The 13976-nt window shown below is 40.9% G+C and overlaps 1 protein-coding gene across 1 annotated transcript; it reads left to right on the forward strand.

Annotated features, from left to right (window-relative positions):
* The first annotated feature begins 10696 nt into the window (after positions 1-10696).
* On the forward strand, positions 10697-13115 carry mc2r (melanocortin 2 receptor). Its single transcript, XM_070835320.1, has 2 exons — positions 10697-11049; positions 12554-13115. The coding sequence occupies exons 1-2, from the start codon at positions 10697-10699 to the stop codon at positions 13113-13115; spliced, it is 915 nt and encodes a 304-aa protein (XP_070691421.1).
* Positions 13116-13976: the final 861 nt, after the last annotated feature.

Here is a 13976-nt window from a genome sequence, read left to right on the forward strand (position 1 = left end):
TGAGGTGCACAATTTCTTGTTCTTTTTGGACTGATAATTGTATTGCACAGGATTTGCACTGAAGGCAGCATAAGCCAGAGCACTGTGCATACAACAACAACATATGAGAGCAGTAAATTATTGAATCTTCACCTTCACACCAAACTTCCAGCAGGACTTCAATATTAGCTATGTCAACATGAAGTTGTTATGTAACTGTGAAATTTTGAAGTTGTCCATAAGAGAGTTATGTCTGCCCAGTGGAAAACAGACAGTCTCCTCCTCAGCCAAAAGAAACACCCCAAAAGCTTGAAAAACATTTTAGAATTCATCACAAGAGGGAAATGTAACTACAGCGCAGTTAAATAAACATTTGAGGCCTGTTTTCCCTTTTGTCCTCACAGCAGAGTTATCCATGTATGGCATTCCCTAAATATAGCACAGAAAATGAAATGTTAACCGAAGCCGGTGTGCATGTTTAAAGGGAGGTTTTGTCACATTTTATGTAAATGTCCAGGCTATATTTATGGTAAATATAGCCAAATGAAGCCATAAATACCTCAGTGTGTGCGGATATCTCCCACACGCAGAGCCGTGCCGGCAGTGCCTACATGTACCAGGATGCATTGTGTGTGGGTTGTCTTGGCGTTGGCATCGGCAACAGCATCCAACTGCTCACACAGAAATTCATTGCAGCAGAATGAATCAGTTTCTGTTGACACTGGGACAATTTGAATAAAGGCACCAGTCGATGTTTGCTCTTGGCATGTATGAGCACTTTGCCTCTGCCTGAGCCTAAAAACTACTAAATACATTGTTTTTTATATGATTTATACCGTTGAGATGTATTTATTATGTGTGGTGACACTTCTACCACCTCTACTTCTACAGCTTAGGTTCTGGATGTTACCTGATTGGACAATATACACATTTCTCCACTCATATACTCAAATACTGTACAACATGTCCTCATCCATAACATCCTCTCACCATTTTCTCTGTGGGAAACGTAGCTAGTTTTCAACAGGGGCAAAAAGAAGCTGATGTAGCTCCTCCTTGCCTCCAATTAGTCAGTCAGTGTGCATGTCAAATGACGGCGCTGGTGCTAGAAGAAAAAAAGATTTTCCGCAGGAGACCTCAAACAGCAACGTTGATTGGACATTCATAGAAAATGTGGCAAAATTTCTGTTTTACAAGTTTACTGACTGTTCATTATCTCCTTGCAGCTGCGCCTGCACCCCAGGGATCTGCACCCCAGGGTTCATGTTGGCATTGCCATTTCTCTCTGTCCCCCTTTCTTTTTCTCTCTCTCTCTCTCTCTCTCTCTCTCTCTCTCTCTCTCTCACACACACACACACACACACACACACAGAGCTACAGGTGGATGTTTTGCTCTCAGTTTTGGTCCCTAATGATGTGGAGGAACACACATTTCAGTGATCACAACAAGTGGAAACAGAAAAAAAGACATGACTGTCAGATACCATCAGAAATAGCATTTCCTTACAATCCTTTGAGACAATGTCAGCCTCAGGAGAGAAAGATCCTCTCTCTCCAGAACAACTTCCTCTATTACATAACTTTAACAGTGCAGCAGACGAATGAAGGATCTACTGATTTATTTCATTTTCATGCATTTGTTTGGTTTAAAATTTAAAACACAAGGTGAATTAACAATGTGTTTAATCTATTTCAATATTTAATTTTAATTCTCTGCATCAGCTGCATCATACTGGAGATAAAAAAAAACAACTTTAGCATCATCAAAGGATATCCTGTTTGCAGGAAATGAGGAAGCTTGGTGTCTCAAATCAAATCCCCCTTAAATTCTGCTGGTCAGCCACTGAAAACATCCTTTAATTTCCCATCGGTCTGCTTCTCTTCTGCCTGTTTCCTCTTGTCCAAATAATTTTCCTTTGCAAAATGTCACTGATCCATTAAGAACAAGGACTTAATTCGAGGAAGTGCTCTTGGACTAATCAGTTTTTTATGCCAAAGCATTAACAAGGCCTTACATGAGTCTCTCAAGTGCAATTCCCAAATATTCCCTTACGATTTATTTAATTTACTACAAAGTACATCTTATTTCTTCCTTAACAGTTCCTCAAATACAGCCTGCCTAGCAACCATGTAAATCAATCAGAGAAGGATATCATCCCTGACAGTTTCAGCGAAGTGTTACTGAAAAGTGTTTGTGAGACTTTTCCTGCCTGTAAAAATGGCAAATGTCAACCACTGGCTCAAAAGCTTGTATGAATAAAGCCTGATGCCACTTTTGCTAGTTAACATATTTTCTATCTCAGTTATTTCATTGTATATGCTTGAATTGCATCAGCTGCACAAGCCCACATATCCACACGCATGCCATTCTTTAAATCACTAATACATCTGCTGGTGAGCATAAAATGAGGCCTTCTTTCCAGGACACATTTTCACATGTCGCAGTAGGAAAAGCACAGGCATAGATGTCAGGCCAGTCTAGTAAAATGCTGTACATAACCAGGATGCATCTGTAATCTCTGTTCTCATGTGGCACATAGATACACAAGTATAAACATGAATTGAAGTGAAGTTTTAATTCTAAATTAGTGGTTTATTAAGTATGAGGTCATTCCTGGTTTGCTCCACACATTATATGGTAACGACTCAGTATTTTTGTGTACATTTCTGTAAGCCACCAGGTAAAAGGGTGTGTAACATGTCTACTATCATATAGTATATTACTGGGGACATCATTATACAGCGTATATTCCAGACCAGAAACTCAAAGCTCTGGGTTTATGATGTAGCTACATAAAGTGTCTGGATAAGTGTGTCTGACCGTGGGTAACCTGGAAGAAAAGACCAAGGCTACATCTATTGCTAAACTGAGTAACATGTCTACCATTACACAATATATCACTGGGCATGTCATTGTGCAGCGTATAGCACATAGCCAGCTGTCCTTGGTGGACTTCAGTCCATCTATTCATTAGCTATAGCATGTTTTTTTTTGTGTACACATACAGACACATACAGTTCTGAATTCCTCTTGCACTTAATGAAATGTCCTCATCTGTTCGTGTGTGACTTATTATAGGAGATGCTGAAATGCACTTAAAAAACAAATCGACTGCAATTCCGCGTCCATTAACTTATGATGAGTGAGATATACCAGTCACCTTACTGAATATCAAAAGAGGAAAACTAAGCACGTTTTTATTACATACGGGTTAAGAACAAAACGTTTTAAACACCTACACACACATCTCTCTCTGCAGAGCCAAACTGCCACTCTATGCAGAAATGAACAATTTTCATTCACTTTTCCCACAGGATCTAGGTCAGGGAGGGGTATTCATGTACCAATGGATTTTTTTTTCTTCTTTTTTTATATGTACCTGTGATATAACATGTATCTGCTAAGCTCCACAGAGGAGTAAGTGCTGGTGAGAATGCTGGGCATGCAGGGATCTGAGGTGAGATGGTATAGGAGAATGGGGACAGAGTATGTCTGATAATTGAAAATGTCCTGGTGACTCACCAAAGGTCATGCTCTGCCATGTTCTGGTCCCGTCTGCCTCACTGTCTGCCTTCCATTATGACTGTCATTTCACATCTGCTGCCATCTCGGCCTGTTTGCCTCTACCTTTTTGCTTCATTTGTCCCACACTCCCAGAATCTCTCAGCGATTTAATCCGCACCACAGACTGAACCAAAGAAGGGGACGCAGCCTCAGGGTCTGAAAAGTGAAGCCAGTGTGTAAGGGCCTTAAACCTGCAGTCGGCCGGCACGAGTTGGCATTTTGCATTGTGCAAAGACTGATTGGTTAGGTTTAGGCATGACCTGCCTGTAAAGCATACCTTGCTTTATCGTCTATTCTACCTTGAATGGGACCACAATATACTAAGTGAACATCATGTTCATCACAGAAAGACTTGGGTAATAAATCAAGTGAGGACTCTTTTTCCCATAAGCTTTCAAACAATCTGACTTCTATTTTGAGCCAATGGACTCATCCCCTGTCTGTAGGAAGGAAGGTTTAAGGCACTTCTGCATGGGTTTCACTTTTTACACCCAGAAGCTACGTTCACTTCTTTTATACAGTCTGTGCCTGTAGCCTACCAACTAATTTATGTAGCAGGTTAATTAGGCTGACTTGCTTACTATTAGAGTTGACAATATGCCAAAAAAAAAGCCCAAAACAGATGGTTCAGCAAGCGGTCAACTGGCAGACTAAACACAGAGATAGGAAACGTGCTATTTGTGTCCTTAAAATTTCAATCCGGGGGAATAGTTTATGATCCAACATACCTGAGCAAGATTGAAAACATTTGCTGAGTGTGAATACACTGCGTGCATACCACCTTTTAATTTATGGCCACTATCAACTTGCAGGACTTCCAATTAATCATTTTGCAGCACCAGAAGATTGTTGTTACGTTCAGCCTTTGGAGCAGTAAACTAAATAATATATCCAGGTGTTATTTCATTTAATTAGCAAATGAAAAAGGAGATATTTGTCTAGACCACCTTTATGCTGATAATATAAATAGGCATACTGAAGAAAAAGAAAAACAAAGACATGGACGGAATAACATGCGTCACAGCCTTGGTGAGGCAGCCTTTCAAGGCTACAACAACAGTGCTCACTATCGCTCCCTTGTAAAGCCACTCCACAGCATGAAATGAAAGGCTCACTTCAGCTCTTATATCAGTGCCTTTTGTTGAGATGCTGTGCAAAAATGATGAGAAAAAAATTACAAATCATCTTCTAAAAGGTCTCTAAACAAGAGGGTTGTTTAAGCAGCTGGCAGCGGAGTGAAGAACAAGTAAGGCTTTTACGGAAATTTTCATTTAATTCAACCTTTTATATTTTCAGTGCCTTATCAAGGATTCAGCAGGGACATTCAAACTAACTGTCCGTCTGAGCTTTGTCTTCAGTCACAGAATATAGGAGTGCATTACTGTAAGTGCATACTCACACAGTTGTAAGTAGCAGAAACCCGGTGTTCTGTGTTTATAAAGCCTGATGTAGCTACATAAAGCGTTCAGATTAGTATGTCTGACCGTGGGTAACCTGGAAGAGGAGAACAAACCAATCAAGGCTACATCTGTTGCTGAGAAACCTTTTACCGTAGTGCAAGCAGAAAATAACAAGTAAGATGAGGGGCTACTGTGTAATGAAAATATGGGAAGCTGAGGTGGAGAGGGCAGAATCTCTGTCTGGCTGTAACCAAAGAACCTTCTATTACCATTTCTGCTCCCACCACTTTGTGTACTTCTTGCTGATTCATATTCCTTTGATCATCTGTCAATAGGAGCTCACTGTCGAGTGCATGTTCTTCCATCATTGCGGCTCACGTAAACAACTTTTCTAATAGGAATCGTGATACATTTCATGGAAGGAAGTACGAAATAGACGCATGCTTCAAAACTCCCTTCAGTTTCCGAGAACAACTTATTTGTAGCCTCCCCGGCTGCCATATATGCACAAACATTCTTTTTTTTGTGTGTTCTAATGACATTTTATGATCTGATGAAACCTGAGCCCAAATTAATTGAGTGCTGTGCATATTAAATCTGCATCTTCATGACAGAGCGTGGGAAGACAGATCATATCATCATGAGGGACATCCAGTAGCATAACACCATGTCAGTCCCTGTCAGGACGACTGTTTGATCTTCAGCACATTAAAAAAAGCTGAAGAAGAGAGAAGAGAAAGGGAGGTAATGAAGGGGAAGAAACGCAGAGATGTTTTATAACAGTGGAGGAAGGCAGTGCAGAAGAGATTTGTGTGGGTTTTTGACACTGGGAAGGCAACAGGCAGAGTCGACCCCCTTAGCTGCTGTTTTCTGCTTGTACTATCATGAAAGGTTTCGCAGCAATAGATCTTGATTGGTTTATTCTCCTCTTCCAGCGGACCCACGGTCGGACATACTCAGCTAAACACTTCATTATGTAGCTATTGTGCATTATGCTTTAAAAACTCATTAGAACTTCAAAAGTCAATCAAGTCGTTGTGCTTACAACCATGTGACCATGCACTTACAACCATGTGACCATGCACTTACAACCATGTGACCATGCACTTACAGCGATGTGCTCCTGTATTCTGTAGTCATAAATAGGGACGGATAATGTTAAGATTTTGATCTCTACTACTGCTGATACTGCTCATTGATCCAGTATTATAAGAACACTCTTATCAGTTCCTTTTGATATTTTCTAAGAGAAAAAATAAAATAATTAAGAACAGAGAGAGAGAGGCAGAGAGACAGGCTCATAAAGAGATCAGTCCTCTGGATTAGGAATATCAAAAAAGCATTTTCAATGAATGTCGTCATCTAATTGCAAACTAGAAACAGAGTTGGTGAGATAAAAAATGCAAGGAAACGCTTATCTATAGACAGTTAACGTGAGCTTATCAGTACTGCGGTTTTCGATAATTTAGCCCCATGGCCTGTTTGATACTGGGTTTCGGTATCCATCTCTCTTCATAGAAAACAGCTTGAGAGACATGAAGCATTTGCACGTGTAGCTCTGGTCATGAAGGCCTATTTGAGTTGATCATGCGATTCACATTATTTTCATGCCTTTCTTATATCCAGTTTGATCAGTAGTAGCTGTGACCCAGCTGGCCGATGTTATAAAGCAGGGAAACATGCACTACGTGGCCAAATTATGTGGAAATCCATTTGGGGTAAGATAAGATAAGATCAACTTTATTGATCCCGAAGGAAATTACTATTAGGTAGGACACTTTTGTGCACACTTTCCTACTGCTTTTGATGTGAGGTGTGTCATGGTTTGGGCTTAGTTCCAGTGAGGGGAAATATTAATGCTGCAGCAATAAATTATATCTATATAAATTATATATAACTGTATAATCAGTTTGGGGAAGGCCCTCTCCTCGTACCACTGCTGCAGAGGCTGTTCCAAACAGCTATAAACACTTCAGACATAGTCAGACAAAATATCGTAAGACCAAGTTCATAAACTCCTGTCTTTCAGTGGTGTAGTAAACTGATATTTTAGGAAATAGAAGGCTCAAACGTTTTGGTGGAGTTTGGCGAAGGTCCTTTCCCTGTTTCAACATGACAGTGACCCAGTGCACAAAGCCGGGCCATAAAGGACTGGTTTCCCCAGTTTGGTGTGGAGGAACTTGGCTAGCCTTCACTGACCCCTGACCTCAACTCCGTCCAACACCTCTGGGATGAATTGGATGCCTGACTGTGAGCCAGCTGGACCTCACAAATGCTCTTGGGGCTGAATGGGAGCAAATCCCTGCAGCCAGGTTCAACATCTGGTGCGAGCCTGAAACAAGAGGAGTGGAGGCTGTTAGAGCAGCAGATTAATGCACATGACTTAGGAATGAGATGTTCATCAATCAAACATGGGGGTAATAATCTTGTGTCCACATATAATATCATTTCCTACAACTCTGGGAATGTGTTCTGTTCACTTGTTTAATTTTTGCCTTTAGTGGGCAGTTCAGAGGAGGACATGCAAGTAATTTATCTGATTAATTTATGAGCAGTCGCACAGACCTTTAAAAGTGTACATAGAGAGTATATTTACAACATTTTTGTCAGGAGAATTTCTAGCTTTTCAGCTCCAATTTCAAGGGAAAACGTCAAGAAAACAGATGCTGGACAGTTTAGTGTTACTTTTCCAATGACACAGACGATAAGTCAATGAGGGGATTTACATGTAGATGAAACTTTAATGAGCCCAGAGGCAAACTTTAACCTTGCAATAGCAGAGCAGAGAATGCAAATGTGATTGGAGCAGATCACAATGTAGCACACTGGTTAGATGAGTGGCTGTTCGGGTTAACGGGAAAGAAGATGAAGCAGCATAGTGGCACAAATATGCAGAGAAATGTGCGCAGATGTTGATGCTAGTGTTAACTGAGCACTTAACAATGGTGAAGACGTCGATGAGTGAATGAAATGCTTGGTTCCTCTTCCGAGTGTTTAATCAATAGTCTGATGGGTCCCTGCACATTTTACCCCAAATGTTTATTTGACCTTAAGTTTGATTGCATCTAAATATTGACTAAGACAATCTATTAATGCACACACACACACACACACAAATCAAATTACATCCTGAATTATTTATACCACTACTAGAGGTAATTTCCCTCTCTGTCATTATCTTGTCAATGAATCCCAGTGACGCTGTAAACACCACAGATGACACAGATGACAGATAACAACACCAGGACTAAACAGGTTGTTGTTATTTGTTATTTTTCACTTTATACTAATTAAAAGTTGAGCAGTGGGCTTGGACTTGGATCACATCTTTAGTGAAAATGCTGGTTCACTAAAACAGTCTGAGCTGAAACATCTTGACAAATACTGAATGGACTGTCATGAACTTTGATACAGACAAGGTTCCTCACTGGATCAATTGTAATAACATTGGTGATCATCAACAAGTCTAAATTTCACTTTGTCCAAAACTTTGGTTTGTGACCAAATACATGCAAATCTAATCACATTCCCATCAGCCAGTGCTGTTTAGTGTGCTTTGTGTTAATGCTATTGCTAATAGTGCTAATAAGGACATTTTAGAATGCTAACATGCTAAACTAAGACAGTGACCATGGTAAATATTATAGCTGCTGAATATCACCATGTTGTCATGCTGATGTTTGCCTTGGTACAGTCTCAGAGAGTTGCTAGTATATTGTAGACTCTAAAGAGCAGGACAGATTTGAGGAGTATGACCTTCTTCAAAACACCTGCACCCACTGGTTTCTACGCCCACCAAGCCGTGGCATCCATCAGCAGTGGCCCTGTTAGAAAATGCCACCGTGCTATCGGCCTTTCTCACAACAACCATTTTGATTTGTCGTAGCATTAGAAGCCCAGGTGAAACACATTTTGTTAGCGATGGAGCATTAAGTGTCTCAGGGAGCCAAGACAGTGAGCCAGAGTGCCCAACACCGGGACCGAGGAACTAGTCCACCTCAATCACACCTTTGCTTCTCACACACACACTATGACTTGCCAAAATGTTTGCAGTGAAAAAAGTCTGCTTTGCAGCATTCACACGTCAACTGCAAAGGTATAATTCGAGCACTTTCATGCCCCTCAGTGACTCATCACAGCTACTGTAGCGTCAAGACAGCCTCTATGTGTATGACAGGTCTGATGTGTGCTCCAACAGACGACAGCTCAAGGATTTCTCCTTGCAATGCCTCGCCAGGGTGTGTTGCTCTCGTCTTGTTTTGATAGAGAACTTAAAAGCATCTGGCAAGAAACGCTCAAAAACATGGGACTCGATGATGACACTTCTATTCTACTCTCCAAATTAGACCGACAGAAAGGAAGCAAACAAAGAGCTGCTGCAGGGATTCACGACTGTGACTTGACTGCAATTTTATCTGAAAGTACAGCAAAATTAGATTATTATTTCACTTTTACTATTCCGCTTTTGTCATTTCTACAATGAAAAATATTCAAAGCCCATGCCGTAGGTGGTGATAAGGTTTGCAAAGTTTCAAAGTAGTTTAAAAGTTACTTTTATTGGATTTAATGTGGAACCTTGATTATTCTAAAAACCAGGGAGGGACAAGGAAAAGAAGGATCATGGGGTTTTGGATAAAAGCTTGGCATAATTATTATAATCACCTTCAGTCTGCAGCCTGGCAGGAATGCTGTCTCAAAGTGCAGGTCACATAATGCAGTGTTTCATTCATCTTAATGATGATAATAATGATCAGAAAATTGTCTTTTTTTCAAAGTGTTTCATAACCATAACAACATTGTCCAATTACAGAGGTGGAACCAACCATTTTCAAGTTGAATGGCTGTTTTAACCTTGGGTAAAAGGTCACACTACTCATCAGAGACAAAATACAGGTGTAATGGAAATGATGAATTCCAAATGCTACATGATTCATTCTGAACGGATCATGTGAAACACTGGAAGGGAGGTTACTGAATTCAACAGCGCATTCAACAGAAGCAGGAGGACTGAACCTGTGGATTTTAATAGCTTGTCTTTCCACGGGGGACATATGAAACAAAAAAAAACGTAAAGACAGCAAGCAGGATTGAATCGACGCAGCTCAAAAGACCAGTAATCTAAATCACTGCACTGCACTGCAAACCACTTTGGCAGTAACTGACTGTCTGTAAGCCCTGGACAAACACTCCACCTGACAAAAACACCCACTGAGAAAATCGATCGTATGTCCCTTATGTAAACAACAGAGGAGAAATAGCCATGATCACATGGCTGTAGATCATGACTGCTCTGTGCCCCAAACCTCCAGCCCACCAGCCGAAAATAGTACATATGTGAAAAGGACATTTTGTGACAAGTGACAAACCAGCTGCAGCAAGCAGTGCGTTCCATAAATCTGACCTTAGTGCGAGTGATCACCCAGCGGAGAAATTAGTCCCTCTGTATCAGCTGAGAACACCACCAATGTCACCATTTTAGGTCAGGTTGAACTTTGGCCGTTGCCGGTCAGTACACTAAACTACACAGCAAAGAGAAGAAGATTAAGGCAAGATTGAAAAATTGAGATACTCTGATAGCCTAACTTTGATTTACCTTGACACAATCTAAGGTTAGCTGCAGTTTCTACTGCAGCACTGAAGATAGAGCTAAAAATCCCACCGTGTGAGCTTGATATTAATAATGATGTCTTGGTGGGGTAGTTTCCATATCAATCATCTTTTTAATCTCAACAGGACACCATCTCAGCCAATTATGAATGTTACCCCAGTGAACCAGTCGGACTGCCTCGAGGTGGAGGTCCCTTTCCCTCTGTTCTTCACCATCGGTGTAGTGAGCCTGGCAGAGAACCTGCTGGTCGTGGTGGCCGTCATACGGAACAGGAACCTCCACTCGCCCATGTACTGCTTCATCTGCAGCCTGGCGGCCTTCAACACCATCGCCAGCCTCACCAAAACCTGGGAGAACCTGATGATTGTGCTTGCCGACGTGGGACAGCTGGAGAAGAAAGGTTTCTCTGAGACCAAGCTGGACGATGTGATGGACTCCCTGCTGTGTATGTCATTTGTGGGCTCCATTTTCAGTTTCCTGGCTATCGCTGTGGACCGGTATGTATGTAGGGCTTGGATTTGCAAACATGAATGTTTTAGATGAACGAAGATGAGTGTGGAATGCATTTGAATTTGTAATGGTGTGAATGTATTCTACCCCAGACCACTAATCTGTCATGAATTCCCATTTCAAAGGCACTGTGATGCTGAAAGCTATTTTGTTCCAATTTAAGTCAAAGAGAAAACTGACTGCTGACTGTAACAGAAACCAGATCCATGGCAGGCACATTGTAGGTTGTAAAACTATGGCTTACACAATCTATTTCATCTATTACAGCTTAGCTGGCTGTTTTGAATTGTTTCTTTGTGGACTGTGGGGCTTACAACCAATTACCCTCTGCTTATCTTTGAATTCAAAACACCAGGTCTCAATAATGGCTTTTAGAAAAGTTTGAATTTTCCCCTGGGCTCTAACTCGTACATCCACAGCTTAATAAAGGAAGTGATTTTAGTTTATCACAAGACACAGGCACTTTACCGCCCTTGCTACAGTTCATCATGTTTTTCGAAACTTCCAGGCAGCCATGTCAGCATGGTATCACAACACGTAGTGACTATAAACCTGATATCTACGTAAAGTGGATAAAAATGAACAAAGATCTTGTATTAAAAAGTTTAATGCAAAGGCTAGAGGACTGCCCATCTTAAACAAATGTCAAGTTTTCCATATTTTCAAACTTTACTTAAATTGAAACTACTAGCTGACTAAAAATGGTCTGTACATGACTTTAGACTTAAGGGCAGCAGAATAAAGTGGAAGCAAAGTTTATGAATTATGCTTGTTTGTGGTTTTCTCACAAATGTATTGAATTCCAATATTTACTGTCCTTTTAGCTGTGTTTTGTTCTACACCAACTCAGCCATATGCTGTGATATCTCGTATGCACTTTGATGTTGGGAAGGTAGTGTACAATGGACTTATTGTAGAGCTTTACTACCTGATCTGAACCCAATGAATACTGTTTTGTTGCATAAAGCTTCCTGCTTAAGTCAGGTTTGGGTTGGTCCAAATTAAATTTGTTAATAAATCATCTGCTTTTCATGCTGACTTTGCCAATCGTGTGCGTCCAGTGTGTCATGTGTTGAAAGCAGATACTAATACTGACTTATCATTCAGGTCCCCATACTGCGGACCTCGGATTACTGCAGACTTACTATTATTATTACTGTTAATGCTTGTGAATGAAAGCAATATTTGTAAATATCCTTATTACAAAAATATTGATTAGTGTAGTTTTATGAGGTGCTCGAACTGATATTTTTATTGTAACAAAGTCCAGCCCAGTAGCTGGTAGAGACCAAAAACAGAGCTAAAAGAGAGTCAATATTGGATTTACATTCGTCTAATGGCCTCCAAATGAATACTAATGTGTAACTTTTTTGCTAACAAGTTCACCTAAAAGGTCACGGTATTTCAGTGTTGTGTTGACGACTTTGTTTCCACTGCTCCACACAAAAAAACAACAGGGCAGATGATAAAATGATTTGTTTTCACTTCCAGTTACATCACCATCTTCCACGCTCTTCGATACCACAACATCATGACAATGCGGCGCACAGGGGCTGTCTTGGGTGTCATTTGGACAACATGTGGGGTGTCAGCCGTGCTCATGGTGAGGTTCTTCGAATCCAGTGTCATCAAGATCTGCTTTGTTGTCTTCTTTGTTGTCTCCCTGGCGATTATTTGCTTCCTCTATGTCTACATGTTCATGCTGGCACGCATTCATGCCAGGAAGATCGCTGCTCTGCCCACCAGTGGTGGGGGGAAGAGTCGGCGTCAGCGGTGGTGGGGCAACAGCATGAGAGGGGCCCTGACTCTCACCATCCTGTTTGGAGCATTTGTGGTTTGTTGGGCGCCATTTTTCTTCCACCTCATCCTCATCATGGTGTGCCCCATGAACCCGTATTGCGAGTGTTACCGATCGCTGTTCCAGTTGCACGTGGTGCTGCTGATGAGCCACGCCCTGATCGACCCGGCCATCTACGCCTTCCGCAGCGCTGAGCTCAGACACACTTTCAGGAGGATGCTGCTTTGTCCTGACTGGAAGTCTCAGTGCTCATAGAGAAAATCTATTTTAGCCTTTTTTTTTTTATCTACAGAAAGCATGCAGTTGCTTTGATACTGCAGACAGTAACATTCGTTGTGTTGCAAATATTTAAACCTTGGAGTCAGCAATATATGGATGTATACTACCACTGAACAGCTGTGGCTGGTGAAGGGCATCCTGCAGCGACTTTCTTCAATCACATTTTCTCACATGGTATTTGAAGTCAGCTGTCAAGGCCACTGAGTTTCTATGTATGTTTTTCATGAGAAAACATGATAAAAATCTTCTCTCTGCCTTGCTGGCTATCTAACATCCACCCCTCTTCCATCATCCTCCCCTCTCAGGGTTTGGATGTGATCTCATTTCACCCCAAGTATCAGTCTCTTCAAATCCTGTTTAAATTACCCATCTGCACCACATTCACATGGAACACGTTGTTTTTTTATAGAATCTATTTTACTTAAAAGACAAGTCATTATTTTTACATGGATCATGACATTGTGATGTCCATCCTTCACAGGACCACCGCGTCTTTTTACAAGCAAGCTGCAAACAATGACATTTAAACATCTCATCACTTTACCTTTTGCTTTTATTCAGGCATATAAATAAAATCAGCATCGTTTTAAGCAACATGACTAACACTGCTAATCAGTCATTTGAACAGAAGCTCACATTTTTGCATGCCATCACTTTAGTATCAATTAACATGAAATATGTCCCCACACTGTACATAACCGCTGGAATGAGCATGCAATTAGTACGTGGGCTTTCAGTGTTTTTAAGCTGCTTTTTTCTGCAAGAACAAGAACTAAGTGCTTCACAATCAACAATAACTATGAAATATTTTGCATAATTGCACAGATGTCATGTTGG

Source organism: Pempheris klunzingeri, chromosome 8 (genome assembly GCF_042242105.1).
Source record: "Pempheris klunzingeri isolate RE-2024b chromosome 8, fPemKlu1.hap1, whole genome shotgun sequence".
NCBI classification, from domain to species: Eukaryota; Metazoa; Chordata; class Actinopteri; order Acropomatiformes; family Pempheridae; genus Pempheris; species Pempheris klunzingeri.

Coding starts and splice junctions, on each gene's coding strand:
- mc2r (XM_070835320.1), top strand. CDS start 10,697: ATGAATGTTACCCCAGTGAACCAGTCGGACTGCCTCGAGGTGGAGGTC. Junction 11,050..12,553: donor CTGGCTATCGCTGTGGACCG/GTATGTATGTAG, acceptor TTTCACTTCCAG/TTACATCACCATCTTCCACG.